We start from the raw sequence: 16,535 nt of genomic DNA on the forward strand, positions 1-16,535 counted from the left end.
TTACAGTTCAGATTAAATACTTTGCACAATTATCATCTTTTTATTTGCATACATTGGTGATGGGCAAAAGGAATTCCGAGCCTTCACATGCGGTCTACAGCTCCTTTCTGCTATATTGTCGGATAATTTGTTTTAGCATGCAACACTTGTTTATCTTAAACTAAATTGTCCTCTGATATATTACAGAAAGCCCTCTCATAACTAGGGTAGCCCCCTGCCTGTGCAGCCTAACTGCGAAGGCAGGTGCCGGGTCGCCCCTTTTTGTCTTGCATTGGCTGCGTGTGACATTACGTAGCCCTTGCCCCAAACAGGGTCTGGACATGCCTCCATTTTCCGGACCACACCTCCATGCCGTATCACCACACCTCCATCCCCCGCCGCATCACATAGACTGCAGTCACATTTTCCTGAATGTTATAGCCATTTGAGGACTCATGCATGCATGTGCAGATTTGCTAAAATTTGATGATTTGAATTTTACCATATATATGTCCCAAGCTGAATTAGGCCCATATATTGTAAGCTCCGTGTGTACACACGGGGGCGATTGCCGTGCTATGCGAGTCCCGATGCGGTCAGATCGTATCGGGACTCGCATCACACGGCATGCATGGAGGGGCACAATTTAGACTATATAGTGCAGATCTGCACTATATAGTCTTGGCTGCCCTCTCTATTTGGCTGCCGATTTGCGCTCACACGGGAGCGCGCATCGGCAGTGCATCGGGCTTGTAAGCCCTAAAAAAAGCATGCAATCTGCATGCGATATGGCTTCCGATGTTGACTATATCGTCAACATCGGTAGCCATGTCGACCCGTGTGTACACACCATTAGGCCAAATATTATCTTTAGAACGCTGTTAATTATGTTTAAGTATCTGTTAAGAAATATTAATTGCTAATTCCATGGTTTGAGAGAATTATTGTTTTGTTTTGTGTTGCTAAAAAATAAATAAATACATAAGTAGTAACCTGCTGCAGTATCAGTAGAGATCAGAAGTTTCTTTTAGATGATTATTTATAATACATGTACAGTACTGTGTTGTGTTTGTTTTATAGCATTCTTTGCCATAACTTATGTAAGATGTCTAATTACAAATATGCTCATGTTTCCCCCATAAATATAACTTCTCAAAACTTGAAAATATACTTATGTATCCATTATCATGTTGAGTTGGGTACAGATTGCACTTAATAGGGAGGCAAGGCATTGGATGGAGGAGGTGGAGTGACCAATCAACACTAAGGATGCATATGAACCTGTTAATAGGTGGATCATTTGTAGGCATTCAGCTCCTGGTGAGATTGGATGATGATGATGATGATGACAACTGGCATCTGCTTCTGATTGGCTTAATGTATCAGGATACCTCCCAATTATACTATAATTATTGTAATGTTCATTCATATTACAGTGCCATGTACATTTAGTCCTCATCAGTAGTTATCTATTTGTGCATTTATGCCCAAAAACCCCTGTTAATCCCCTTTAACATGTGAAGTTCGCAGATGTTAAGATGCCTATCGGGAGAAGTTGGGAGGCTAATTGAATAGCCTCCCACATTAAAACCCAAGGCTACCCCCATTTATTACTAACAGTAAAGGGTACTTGTGGATTATCACGGCTCCCATCGCATGCCATCACATGCCATAAATAGTGCCATGCGATGGGATGTGATGGGATGCGATTTTTGCGGGTCTTTTAACGGTTTTTACAAAATTGCATGCGATTTTTAACAGAAAACCATCCAAATGTATTGAAATTAGTATGAAACATGTTCAATGGCCCCCAAATGGCATTTTTGAGGCTGTACCACCCTCATTATCAACGCAAACCTGAAGCGTGGTGAGCGCAGCGAGCCCGCGAGGGGCGGCGGTACGCGTCCTACGACCTTTTCATACCCCCACTATCCACGTCGGCGTGGAGTTGAGAATAGAAAGTGTGGCGAGTGCAGCGTGCCACCGAGCCCGAAGCGTGGCGAGCGCAGCGAGGGGACGCGGACACCTGTGAAGCCCGCGAGGGGATGTGTATACCTGTGAAGGTATCCGCGTCCCCACGCGGGGCTCGCTGCGCTCGCCACGCTTCGGGCTCGGTGGCTCGCTGCACTCGCCACACTTTCTATTCTCAACTCCACGCCGACGTGGATAGTGGGGGTATGAAAAGGTCGTAGGACGCATACCGCCGCCCCTCGCGGACTCGCTGCGCTCGCAACGCTTCGGGTTCGCGCTGATAGAGGGGGTGGTACAGCCTCAAAAACGCCATTTGGGGGCCATTGAACATGTTTCATACTAATTTCAATACATTTGGATGCTTTTCTGTTAAAAATCGCATGCGATGCGATCGCATGCGATGCAATGCGATTTTTTCATGTACGATGCCCATCGTGGGAGCCGTGATACTCCACAAGTACCCAGTAGTGGGGTATTTGAATATCATCTTCTTTCAAATTTTCTCTGTGTTCTAAGCCTATTATATATAATATTTATTATTATTATTATTATTATTAATAGTAATGTAAGCAAATGGACCTGCATACATACTGTAATATCTGACAAAACACTGCTCTGTATTAATATCAATGCTACCTGCAGCATTCAGAATGGATGACATGGTGAACAACTGTACAGTACTTTGCTGCAGGGAGATTTTAACAACATAAGGGGTCATTTAGACCTGATCGCAAAACCACAAATTTCCATGGCGGACGATTATCAATAGACATGCATATGGCCTGTAGTACACATGTGCGAGGCTGACGTGCAACGAAAGCTTGCAACTTTTTTGTATTGTTGGTCTACACAAGATGAATGACAGGAAGCAAGCGTCTGGGGTGGTAACCTGCCGCTTCATTGGAGTGCCAAGAAAAAGTGCTATGCATTCCAGAAGAAAATGCTGGGAGTGATAGGGAAACCATAGACCACTCGTTTGCAGGGGAGAGTGTGTGACATCAGAAAAAGTCTGGATACGCCTGTATTCATCACAGCCACTGAGTATGTCTCTGGCTACTCTGAGCCTGCGACGAGTGGTGCCCAGAGTAAAAATCATTTGATGGTGGCTTTCAAATGGTTTTGAACATATTAATTAGAGATGTGCAGGCTCTGATTTACTCTGATTTACACTGATTTCAAAGCAGGATCTTATTGGCTATCAACTGTCAACAACTGTCATGGGATTTGGTATAGTCAATAAGATCCTGCATTGAAATCAGAGTAAATCAGAACCTGCACATCTCTAATATTAATACAACTGTGAATAGATTTGCAGTCACACACAAAGATGGGATTTCTCCCTGGTGGGGCTGCATCTAGCTGCCGCTGAAAATTTTTGGCCATGCGATTGGGTCTGAATTACCCCCATGAAGTAAATACTGCATTAAAAAGGAGGAAGTGTAACATTATGTATATGCATTTAATTACCATTGCTTTCAACAAAAGCACCCCTACACTGGCCTCCTTCGACAGGGCCTGTTCCGGCGGTTTATGGCCAATGTCAAATACTTTTAACATCAATGGGGGATAACCATCGATGGCACAGCTTAACCCAAAGTTGTTGTTTTTTAACATGATGCTGAAGCATGGAGCATAGGCCACCCTCTGACATACATGAAGCCTCACCCTCATGTTCTAATATGGATACCAAACACTGGGGCAGATGTATTAAGCTTTAACAAGAGATAAATGCAAGGGTGATAAGGAGAGATAAACGTCCAGCCAATCACCTGCTAACTGCCATGTTACAGCCTGTGTTTGAAAAAAGTCAGTAAGGAGCTGATTGGCTGGAAGTTTATCTCTCCTTATCACCCTTGCATTTATCTCTTGTTAAGGTTAAATACATCTGCCCCAAATATAGCGATTATACACTCAAATCTCTGGCACTATAAAATATAATTGAGAGATATTCATACAACTTGTATGCAAGTTCACTTGTCCTTACGAGCGTGATGTTAGTCTTCCTGTAGTATTCCCTCAGTTCTCATTCAGCCATATAGGGAAACAAAACAGACAAATATTGTGTAAAATGTCCTGATCACATGATAGATTTACACCCTTAGGTGTAAATATACTAAGATGGGAGTTCTATTGAAGATGGAATGTTGTCCATAGCAACCAATCAGTTTCACTTTTAATTTATGTAGCACCTTCTAGAAGATAATGTAAGGTGTGCGCAAAGGTAAAGGAGACTGTTGGTGTAGTGGCTTTGTATTTAATTGCAGTGGGTTAATGTGTCTGCCGATAGATGGCGTGACATTTTTCCCAGTTGCGCATGTGTAGCGAATGGCTGCGCCTCAGTTTCTTCATTCCTGGAAAGTTGTTTTGCGCGGTCGGTTACACATGAACTGTAATTAAATACTCTTTGCATACAACCGTAGTCTCCTTTTCGATTGGGCACAGTGCACCTTATAGATAGAATCCTATTGGTTGTTATGGGCAACATCCCATCTTCAATAGATTGCCCATTTTAGTAAATTTACCCCTTAGTGTTGTTTAGATATTGATCGTGGGATGTACTGTATAAATATCCCTTTATAATTTTTTTCTAGCGCCAGTGATTTGAGTGTCTAATAATTATATTTGTTTATGCTTAGATAGGAATGTTGTTTCATTTTCATCTTTAAGTGTTATTAAATTGAATTTGCCAAGACTTACTTTTTTTTTTTTTTAGATTACACAGTTGAAAATTGAAAATAATCCCTTTGCGAAAGGCTTTAGGGGAAGTGACGACAGTGACCTTCGTGTGGCTCGTCTGCAAAGGTACTAAAACACTGTCCTTGATTTGCATGTTTTTTCACTTTAATCAAGCAGCACCTGGATGCTGTGAATGATGGTCCTAATCAAAAATAGTAAGAGTACTAATAGCAATGTAGTCTGTTATACAAGTAAGCAAGAAAATGAGTCTTTGTGAGGTACTGTATGGTATGTTTTACGCTAATGGTTTTCTGAAAAAAAACATGGCAGTTGAACCCATTGGTTCTATGTAGCTTGTGTAATCGCTCGGAGTGTAAAATTTTCCAAAATCTGATCTATTTACTTAAATTCAGTGGACAATTGAGTATCTCAAACTTTTTTCTAAGCCATGCTTGTGCAATGCCAGTGAGTAATCATCTTTACATTGGATTATTTTCAGAAAACATGGGAAACATTTGTCATCAGAATATTTCTGTTTTGAAATCAAATATTATAAGAATCAAGGGAAAAGGAGTCCTACATTTCTGCAGGAACAGGAGTGCCACCCATTTGAGGAGCCTCCCAGATGTTCTGGCAGAGTAGGCCATGTATATGGACTCTAGAACTGGCGACAGCTAGCCCTGAAAGCAATCCTTTGATGAGTAGGGGAAAAACACATTTTAGGGACAATGGGCATTTTTGGACTGTAATGAATTGGAAAATTTAAAATGTATTGTATAAAAATTCAGTTACATAAAGATTGTAGTCCAAACTCCAATAATATACTATTTCAAAATATGAGCTAATAAAAAAGGAGTAAATAAAACTGGGTCATATTAACAATATGCAGCTAGAAAGGGCTGTGCACCAGTTAGGCCTTTGGGCCTGATTCAAACCTGTTCACTAGGCTGTGCATACTCACAGCCTAGCATACAGGTCAGTGCCGACCCTCAAAACAACCGCCCCCACCCCCCGCAACCCACATCTCACTAGCACTAGCACTAGTCAGTCAGAACTGACTTTTATTACCGTCGGAGATAGCTGAAAATGGGGCGGGTGCTGACAACATGTGACGCCAGCTGCCCACCACAAGCAGGCATCAGCTCACCTGCGTTTCCCTGCTCCAGCCCTGTGTCCGCCCCCACCCGCCTTCTCTGGAACGAACAGCTCGGCAAGTGTGAAACTCGCCAAAGCCGTTCGCTCCCGGGGTTTGCAGATGCGCACCAACACACATGCGCAAGTGCCAACCCCCACCATCGAACAGCGGGCCGAATTCGGACCCAAACAAAGGCATCTGAATCGGACCCTATATTTCCATGTAACAAGAAATGCCACAGTATTTGTTCATTACAGCATATATATATATACCCTGCATACAATAGGTGTGACTCCTTGCATCGCAACATAATTTGTTCCAGAAGAAAAATGCTCCTTTTTTAATTTTGCCCCTGAAGTGTACATGGACTAAGCCCTGTGGTGTGGATAAAGCCTAAAAGAAAAGTACATTTTGTAACATGAACAAATTTCTATGTCATAGTTTCCAAATCTTGACAGAACACCATATACAGTAAATTGTCTGTGCTATTTCCAGACCTTTGGGAAAAACCGTTTTCCATCATTTCTGACCCTATGCAGGCCTACTCAGCTGGAAAAACATATATAATAAAATATTAAGCATTTAATTGAATTACAGTAGAACATTTTATTATGTTGTGCAGATACTCAGAACCTCAGGAATTCCTATTGCAGTCTCCTCAGGTACTCACATAACTGCAATTAGCAGATTACCTAACCAGCTACATATTCTAGAAACAAACTGAAGGGAATATACTACCAGATACCACTGAGCTATCCCTCTATCAGTCTTGTGTACTTTTAATGGGAAACACTTTGCACTTGCACTTCTGTAGATAAGCACATTGCAAGGAGCACTACAAGCAATATCTATATAATAAGTTGAAGAGTGTGTGCGTGTCTGTCGCATTGCGGACACACTGGGGCACTCAGAGCTGCCAAATATGGCATCAAGGTACCTCAAAGCCATTTTTGGGAAATTGCACTTAGAAATGTATAAAACACCAACGTTCAATTTGCCTTGATTGGTGAGCTGGAAAAAAGATAGACGATCTGGGAAACAGATAACAAACAACACCATTACTGTTATTGAGAAGGAATGCATGGGATGCATGGGATGCAGTCAAAATCCCGGCGGTCAGAATCCCGACGGTCGAAATACAGACGCCAGAGTCCCGATTGCCGCAATGCCGGCACTTTTTCCCCCCCTTGTTGGCATTGCGGCGGTCACGATTCCGGCGTCTGTATTTCAACCATCGGGATTCCGACCGCCGGGATTTCATACTGATCCCGAATGCATTGCAAACACATTCTAACATTATTCTGGAGGCATAAACAATTAGGAATAATTTGGAATATACATACTGTATACCACACATCACACACATGTACACATTGTACACACACACAGCACACTACACACACATATATACGTATTACGTATATACCACCTCACACACACATTGGGGGTTATTCTGGTTTGTTTGCAAAAGCAAACTCCTTTAATGGACAAAACCATTGTAAACTGCAGGTTAGTCATATAGAGTTACATTTGGGTGAGTTATTTTGTTTTTGTGCAGAGTAAATACTGTCTGATTTATTGTTACACTGCAATTTACATTTCAGTTTGAACACACCCCACCCAAATGTAACTAAATTTGTAAAATTTGCTTTTGCAAACCAACTAGAAGCACCCCCATTGTGCACACACACATACCATACTTGCCTACCTTCCTCTCCATGAGGGAGAAAATGCTCTATTCCTGGAATTCCCTGGTAATGTAGGATTGCCATCACCTGTCGTGAAACACCTTCTTATCAATTGACTAGCTCACCACAGGTGCTGGCAATCCTACATTACCAGGGAAGGCCAGGAACAGAGAATTTTCACCATTATTGGAGAGTCAGGTAGGCAAGGAAAAAAAAAAACAATGTTTTCCCGGGCAATGTTGGCTGGCTCAGCTAGTAATATAAGAGAAGAGACCAGGCCCGCAGGCCCCAGCTGCTGATCCCCAGCACCAGAAGTTGCACACACACCCCCCCCCCCCAGACTCAGCCCAGGGAAGGCCCAACTCCAGCCTCAGTGACTCTTTCTCCCCCCCCCCCCCATGTTGGCTTTCCACGCTGGTTCTCCTACAGCAAATGGCTGCCTAGGATCTGTGCACTTAGCCATATGTAACCCCCTGTTTCCCCTGTGTTTCCCCTGTGTGATAACTGTACTGTCTCTGCTATAACTGCGGTGTCTTTGCTCATACTGTTACCACCCGGATGCTGCAGCGACCAGTGGTGCCACGTTGACATACACACAAAAAACTCATCACAACCTTTTTATGTTGACCTTTTGCTTGTGTTGACCTTTTCACTCTGTCTAATGCATATCGACCTTTTTCATGTGTTGCTCTAGTGAATGTAGACCCATAGTAGTCCACCTATTGACTGTCAAACTAAAACTTGTGGACCTAACAATCCAAACCCAATGGACCTAGGCAAAGTTGGATCATCTCCCTTGTGATTTCCCAGTCTCAACGAGGCTCTGAAAGAAGCAGTTTGTACCGAGCTGCCATACATGCTCGGATAAACACTGTGATTCGCCTTCATTTGAGAATAATGGAAAATTGTGATTTCAGTTTATGGCGTTCCAGGAGTCAGTGTTGAGGGAGTCCTGGCAATGCTGTGACATCTTGTCTCCAAGTTTCCTGCTGCCTAATAAAGCCAACACTTTACTCTCAAAAGAGGGAAGACCTCTTCCTGCCTATTGTGCTTTATATGGTGGTTTCCCAGGAAGCAGGAGAGGCTTCGCCAGATCATCACCTAAAAATGTATAACAACCCTGAATAACAAGTTTATGTATACAAATGCAAAACATGAAATGGATACATCTTCAATGTACCCTGGTTTTCATTACTCATTTAAAACGTAAAAGATAATTGAAAAAGCAGTATTTTAGGAGAAGAAAGCTAATGTTACATTGAAGCATTCTCCATTCCTCTCAAAGTACAGTGCTGCTAATCTCCTCCTTATTCATGCCTTAAATAAGTGAAGAATAGAGGATGAATGATGCTTCTTATCTAAAGATGTTATGTTGTATATTATTGGTCTTAATCTATTAGGTCAGTGTATCAATATGACAAATGACAGCTTCTGCCATGTAATTTCACTTTGAGCAGTGACAGTTTTTACTTTCACTTGGAGCTGTGACCATTTTTAGCCCACAAACTCTCCACCCCCAGTCCCTAGCTGCTCCTACCTCCAATCTCTGTCTTCACAGCTCCCTCTCCATATCCATATCCAACACGTAAATCAGTGTCCCTGTAAAAATTGCTTTCACTTTTGTGTTATGACATCTTTTTGGTCTATCGAGTGGCCTCTAGTGATCAGTAGTTAGCCTTATATATATATATATATTCAGTTTTACGGTGAAGATTGCGCTGTGGAGGAGGAGGGATCCACTCCCTAAAGCAAAGTAAGAGAGGGGTGGCAGACTCGGGCCTCTGCCAGGCCAATCCAACAAGCCCAGCTTCGGGTGTAGAGGAAGAAGGCAATATTGGTCCATGCGCTATAGAGGAAAAATACATACAACACCCTGTATCATTAGAGGCACCATAGGATTCTAATGAGACTTCAGAATGGCTTCAGAACTGTTTTGATAAAATTGTTGCAAAAAGTTGGTGAAAAGTTCACATTAGGATCAACAATGTAAATTACTTTATTTTATTGTTGTTGTTGATGATAATAATACAAATATTATATATTATAATTTTAATGCATAATTTACTTATACTACAGAAGAGGCTCTAAAGACCACCATTTATTTCATTTCTTTAATAGCAAGGAATATCCCGTGATTTCAAAGAGCATCATGAGGCAACGATTGGTATCCAGTCACCCAGGGCAGCTGACAAGTAAATCAGATCTTAATGCACTTCACAGTGGCCACCAAGGTCTGCAGCATTATCAGTATGAGAACGGGGCCCACATGCAATTTACTGCATCCGATGCTCAGGATCTGCCGCTCAACTCCTTCGCAGCACAGAGGGACTCTGGGCTATTCTATCACTGTTTAAAAAGAAGAGGTACTGTATTGTAGAACATGATTGGGTCAAACATAGCAAAATCAATGAATTACAACTTTGAGGAAAATGTACTGTACTAAGCAGAGGTTTTATGCAATGTGTAAACTATACAACTTGCTAAGAGATTACATGAATCTAAACCACACAGTCTCAAACCTTATGTGCAGTTTGTAGAAAAGTAAGAAAATGAAAGTCCCTTACATTACAGTATATAATCCCAACCTGCTCAGCAATGGGCATGTTTCTCTAGGGATAAGGAAACATGATTGCTATCAAACAACTAGAGGTAGTCAACGTTTCCCTGGTACACTCTAATAAACTAGATGCTGTAGATAGATAGATAGATAGATAGATAGATAGATTACATTCATATGCTTTGGATATCTCCCACTTGTTCCTCTCTTGGAGAGGCTGTGGGACTAATGAACTAAGCCTCGTAGAGAGATAAAGTGGAGTGATACAGGGCGAGATGTATTAAAATAAATGAAAATGAAAATGCGGTAAAACCCCCGTTTTACCGCATTTTCATATGTACTAAAACCCGGCCGCACCGATATCACCGGACAGGGTATCGCCACCTTTGGGTGGCGATACCCTATAGAAGCCTTTGGGCTTCTTTTCACTGCCCACCGCTTCCACTGCAACCCCGCCGCCTCGCCGACTCCCCCACTCGCCCTCCCTTGGGCTTTCCTTCCTGAAAGGTCCTCCTTGACCCTGGAAGGTAGTAGTAGTAATAGTAGTACGTTTATTTATAAGGCGCCACAAAGTGTCCACAGCGCCGTACATAGCAAACAAAAAACAAATTACAAGGTAACATACAGGGTGTGTTGATAAAATACAGCATAAATAGGGGTATAGCTGGTATACTAAACTCAGCATCAGTTCAGAAGTAAGTGACAAAATTGTCGAGGAGACTGAAGATGAAGTAGAGGAAGAGAAGAACAGGACAGAAGCAGAGGTGAGGTAAAAAGGTAGGGTGAGTACGTGAGGAAGAAGGGCCCTACTCATAAGAGTTAACATACTAAAAGGAGGTGGGTGGATGAACGAAAAACAATAGGATAAGTAGGAACAGATGGGAACGGAGGCAGGATAGGAGGATCAAAAGAGGTTAGGAGGAGGGATAGGCTAGTCGAAAAAAGTGGGTTTTGAGGGAGCGCTTGAAGGAGGTAAGGGAATCAGAAAGCCTGATGGGTGGCGAGAGGTTGTTCCAGTGCAGGGGGGCAGCGCGAGAGAAGTCTTGGACACGGGAGTGGGAGGAGGTGATGAGGTGAACCCCTCCTTCCCCTAGCAACGCAGCCGAACGTCCTTCCGGCTGCAGGGGGGGAGGAGGAGGTGCCAGTAGTACGATAGAAACTCCCTATGCAGATCCAAATATATTTTTGTTCCACTTCACAAAATAGGACAGTTTTGGATACCTGACATCATATACATTTTTAACAGTTATGGTAATTGTTCGTTTGTGACACCAGTAAATTGGCCATTTCATCAAGAATTAAAATTTTAAAATGAAATGTTGTGCTTTTAAATGTAATTCTGATACAATAGCCTGTGGTCATTCTATAACAATTTAAGTACGTATGTGATATACAGTATGCACTGTCCATTGGAACATCTCTTTCCTGGCTCCAAAAATGGCGAATGAATTCTTTCCCTGATCAGTCACCCACTATCAAGTGTGAGCAAGTTAATCTAGCAAAAACATAGGTCTCATTAGTAACTCTTTGCTCCAGGCTTATTAATGATGACTGAGATGAGAAATTACACTGTGGAAATGAATTAGCATGCTTTCACACAGCCTTTCTTGACAGTTGATGTAGAACCACAGGAGTGGGGAAAAGATGCACAACTGGATTTATTAAAGAAAACAATCATTGTATTTAAGTGGCCCCACAATTAATAAAAGCATAAAGCCTGCTATGCTGTCTACAGCAAAGATAATCAGCTGATTTAAGCTTATCTGTGTGTCCAACATAATCTATTATCTGTCAGCCCCTCAAGCCAGTTCTGTTATTGTACATGATAACGCACAATTCAGCATTTGTACTAGATCATATTTTTAACATTTCCTGCGTATAAATTAACTGAGACTCAGAAAAGAGAGATAGTGAAATGGACAGAGTGACCTATTTCAATATGAAACTTGGCATAGTAAAAAGAGGGTGTCTCATTCTGTGCCCAAAAATATTAGTAAAAATGAACAAAATGGACACATATATATTTTTTTTAACATAGGGGTTAATTTTGAATGCGTAGTTTCCACATCATAACATTACCACCATAATATTGCCCTCGCATATGGAAGATGTTGTACCATAATAGTTGCCAATGGGCATGATTCAGCTTCACTCGCTATGCAGCGGTCTTTTGCTGCATAGCGAGGGGCTAACGCCAGCTGCCCAGTAAATATATACACAGCTGCATTCAAATGGATGTGTACCAGTGGCGGCTCTTGCCATTTTGGAGGAGGGGGGCTGCCGCAATGCGGGCCTCCGCTGCTGCTAAAGACCCCCCCCCCGGCCACCGGTCAGGGGGCTAGCGCATGCGCAGTAACTTCATACATAATGCGCTGCACTGGCCCAAGCCTCCATAGGCTGCCTTTGCAGCAGCCCCCGGAGGCTTAATCAGGTTCCCGGGTCCGGCGATTGTGCAGTTTGGTCCACGGAACTGCGCCGTTTTGGGGGCTGCCACACATTTGCGCATAGAGAGGCATCCCGGAGGGAGGGAACACCTCCCAATGGGACTGCCTTGCGTGACTGGCAGGTCGGACTTCCAATAGGAAGTCACTGCCAGTAACAGTGAAGCCAGTGCAGTCTAACAGACTGCATCTTGCTTCACTTTAGGCAGAGACAGTGGCAGATTTTGCCTGGGGGGGCTGCAGTCCTGCAGCCCATAGGTAAAAACCGCCACTGAGCTCACACATCCATTCACATGCAAGTGTTTGGGGGGAGAAATCATTCGATGGTCGCTTTCCCGTTTGCAAATCAAAGTCAGTGTGTCCGGTCCTTTATTTGCTTTGGCTATGGCCGAGAATGGGCGCTGATGTCATGTGTAGGGATGCCAATCCCGGGGCATTTTTTCAATCCCGGGAATCGGGATTGAAAAATGCTCAATCCCGGGATTCCCGGGATCCCGGGATTGGCATCTCTAAGCAGTTTAGGCCAAAAAAACATGTACAAAGAAGCCCAGTCCCCCCGCTCCAGCCGCCCCGCACATTCATTTACTTACACGGGCGGCCGGGAGCAGGGCAGACATTCTGCAGATAGGAGCAGGTGGCGGCGGTAGCAGCAGCAGCAGAGCCGCCCGGAGGGCGGGCGGCCGACGCTGCCAGGTCCCGACTCAGGGCAGACATTCCGATGATAGGAGCGGGTGGCGTCGGCAGCGGTAGCAGCAGCAGCAGAGCCGCCCGGAAGGCGGGCGGCCGACGCTGCCAGGTCCGGATGGTGAGAGATGATTCTGGAGCGGGTATGGGCAGTCCGACCTGCGCAGCGTGATGGTCAGAGGTCACGATGCGCAGGTCGGACTGCCCATACCCGCGCCAGTCTGCGGATCAGGAACTCCTGGGTAGCGTCAGAGCACTCGCTCAGACGCTGCCCGGCATTAGATATGCGCATGCGCATCTAATCCCGAAATCCCGGGATTGGAAGATCCAATCCCGGGATTCAAATCCCGGGGTTTTTTAGGCCAAATCCCGGGATCCCGCCGATCCCGATCCCGGGATTGGCCACCCTAGTCATGTGATGCCAGCCACCCAGCCCATGCAGGCTTCGACTCACCTGCATTTGCATGGGGATGCCCAGCATTTTTTTGGGCACACCCACCGTTTTAGTGGTTTTCCCCATGCTCCAGTCCTCTGCCCGCCCACTCTGTGACAACACCTCAGCAACTGTGATAGTCACTGAAGGAGTTTGTACAGCGGACCTGCACATGCATATATTCGCCTACACGCATGTTCAGTGCCGCACCGCAACTGATTGGTTTGCATTGAGCACATCTGACAATTTCGGTCACCCGTTACATTTAGCTTTTACTTATTGACTTTGGCACTAGAATTGTTTATTTACTTATGTGGATTAGTTAGATATGTGAGTCTTCCTGTGTGTATATATTTTGTCATTGCCAGATTTAGGATTATTGTTAAATTTACCAAAATTATCTAACCACTTTAAACAAATACATTTAAAGTATAAATGTTATCTGTTCTGTCCCACTTAGGTGAACCTATTTATCATTCGGGGGCCAAATTACTAAATATCCAACTTGCTGTGGGCTGCAGTGAGGGATACTTAAATTACTGGACCAAATCAGTATTTGTTTGGTGCCATGCTCTGAAAAATCACTGCCCCCGCTATCAATAACAGAGCTACTTTGGCACTCACATGTCAGCTTTCTGTGAATGAGATCACACATGCACTGCCAAAGGTCATACAGTGAGGAGGCAGTGGAGGAAGCCATTCATATGCTCTGCCCAACCCTGAATCTCCTTCTCAGGAGCTCATGGAACAAATGCCCACTTCTTGTTTTCACCGGCAAATTACGAAAAATTTGGGTCAGGTCAATGGTCATTTTGGTTTAGTGATCCAGTATGTATTTTAATAAACTGGCTGTTAATTTGCTTAAATCACTAAATGGAAAACACTACTGTAAACTTCAATCCAGTTATAAAAAAAATATGGAATTCAGCTAATCACAGAATGCACTTTGATCTTATTAACTTGAATAGTGATTCTCAACCTCAAGTTGTCCCCAGAGGTCTTTTTTTGAAGATTTCTGTTTGTGGAAGCAGGTGAGATAATTACTGACCTAACAATATAGATGAACTCACATGATTCAAGAAATCCACAAACATGTCCTGTCAGCAGGGAAGGACTGGCCTGCCGAATCACCCCTGGAATTTATGCATGCGCACAACCTCTGTCGCCAGCATGCACACGCCGGGCACGCGAATGCACATGCACACATGCACTGCGCATGTGTGCACTGCCTCTCCCGGTTTGCAGGAGTGCGGGGTATAGCGGCGTGTGTTGCCCCCCTCTCTCCTGGATCTCAGCAGCACACAGAGAGAGCCACCGGACCCACCATGAGTCCAGCGGCTCTCTCGGCAGAGCCTCCACGAAATTGGCCCACCTGGCCATCCGTCCCTCTTGCATTTGCCAGAAGTGCCAAGTGGCCAGTCCAGCCCTGCCTGTCAGCGATGTTCAGGACATGAGTTGAGAACCATTAGTCTTGAGCATCTAAAAAATATTCCTCAAGGGATTTTTATGGTTTACAGTATGTACAAATTGGATGTACTGTACCAGATAAGAGATCAGCATTTTTGGCATAATGAGCTATTAGATGACTTGGCTAGAGGAATTGTAAACAGTATGTACAGCACAGCACTAAAAAGAATGATCTATAAATAACTTTTGCATTTTAATTTAATTTTTTTTACCTATCATGGATCAATAACTTTACATTGAAATAGTTATGCTAAATAGTTTGGAGGAGTGAAATATATGATACAAATTTCCTAAAGTAACTGGAAGCTTTGAGCTCTTGACATATCTTATATGTTTAAATGTCTTTTTCCCTAAATGTTTAGTTCTTTTTTTTTACAGAGGGTGCACGTCACCTTGACCTACCTTGCAAGAGATCTTACCTAGATCCCTCTTCTTCTATGGCAGACGATCACTACTTTCGATCCCCTCCACCATATGACCAACAGATGTTGAGCCCACCCTATCGCAATGAAGTGGCACCAAGAGAAGCCTGCATGTATTCTACTTCAGGAGCAGAAATAGCTGGAGTGTCAGGCGTTGATGATTTACCTCCTCCACCTCCACCATTAAGCTGTAACATGTGGACATCTGTTGCACCTTACACAAGCTATAGTGTCCAAACAATGGAAACTGTCCCATATCAGCCTTTTCCAACTCACTTTACCACCACCACCATGATGCCTCGTCTTCCAACAATCACCGGCCAAGGATCTCAGCCTCCAAGTGATTCTCATTTCAGTGTCTACAACCAGCTTTCACAGTCTCAGGCACGGGATAGAGTTCCAACCTCTTCTTTTCCTAGAGAGAGAGTCCACCCATCTTTGTGTGAAAGAAAGCCTCCATCCCCTCATATAAACACCGCCAATGAGTTTTTATATTCACAAAGCTTTTCCCTATCAAGAGAATCTTCTCTACAGTATCATACAGGCATGGGGACTGTGGAAAACTGGACAGATGGATGACTGCAGCTGTATCAGACACCATTTTCAAGTTATGTCTTATCAACCCAAACAATATGATCTCTGTTTGTGAATACCTGTGGGTATCCTGCAATTCAGAACAAATCTTCATCATTAATCCGAGTGAGGATGTACCATTGCTCTACACAGGGTAAAACCTCACCCACATGCCTTGTTTCTTCCATGTATGAAACATTAAGTTAACCAAAAGAGCTACTATAGCAGAAACAACAGCAAACTAATACAATCACTAAGACTTTGCATGCGGAATAGCTATTTATATGGGTATGTGTGTATGTATGTGTAAATATTTATATATATTATTACATACACCCTTACATACAGTACACAAATGCAGGCCACATCAATGAAGCTTTGCTTTTCCAGATGAGATGCTTGATAAAATTGTGAATGTTACCAGGGTTCTTGTATACATCTATTTAAGATTTTTTATTGATGTAAGAAAAGACTTAGCAATGTTTGCGGGAGAAAATAGCATTTATATA

At 43.4% G+C, this 16,535-nt stretch overlaps 1 protein-coding gene across 1 annotated transcript in view; it reads left to right on the top strand.

The window, feature by feature from the left end:
* Positions 1-16,267, top strand: part of TBX4 (T-box transcription factor 4) — a 168,898-nt gene extending 152,631 nt beyond the window's left edge. Inside the window, exons 6-8 of the mRNA XM_083171154.1 lie at positions 4,664-4,752; positions 9,568-9,812; positions 15,410-16,267. Coding sequence (XP_083027280.1) covers positions 4,664-4,752; positions 9,568-9,812; positions 15,410-16,032 — 957 coding nt within the window. The 3' untranslated portion in view covers positions 16,033-16,267. The remainder of the gene's footprint in view (positions 1-4,663; positions 4,753-9,567; positions 9,813-15,409) is intronic.
* The last annotated feature ends 268 nt before the right edge of the window (positions 16,268-16,535 follow it).

The sequence above is a fragment of the Crinia signifera genome, chromosome 2 (assembly GCF_055691185.1).
Source record: "Crinia signifera chromosome 2, ASM5569118v1, whole genome shotgun sequence".
Classification (NCBI taxonomy): domain Eukaryota; kingdom Metazoa; phylum Chordata; class Amphibia; order Anura; family Myobatrachidae; genus Crinia; species Crinia signifera.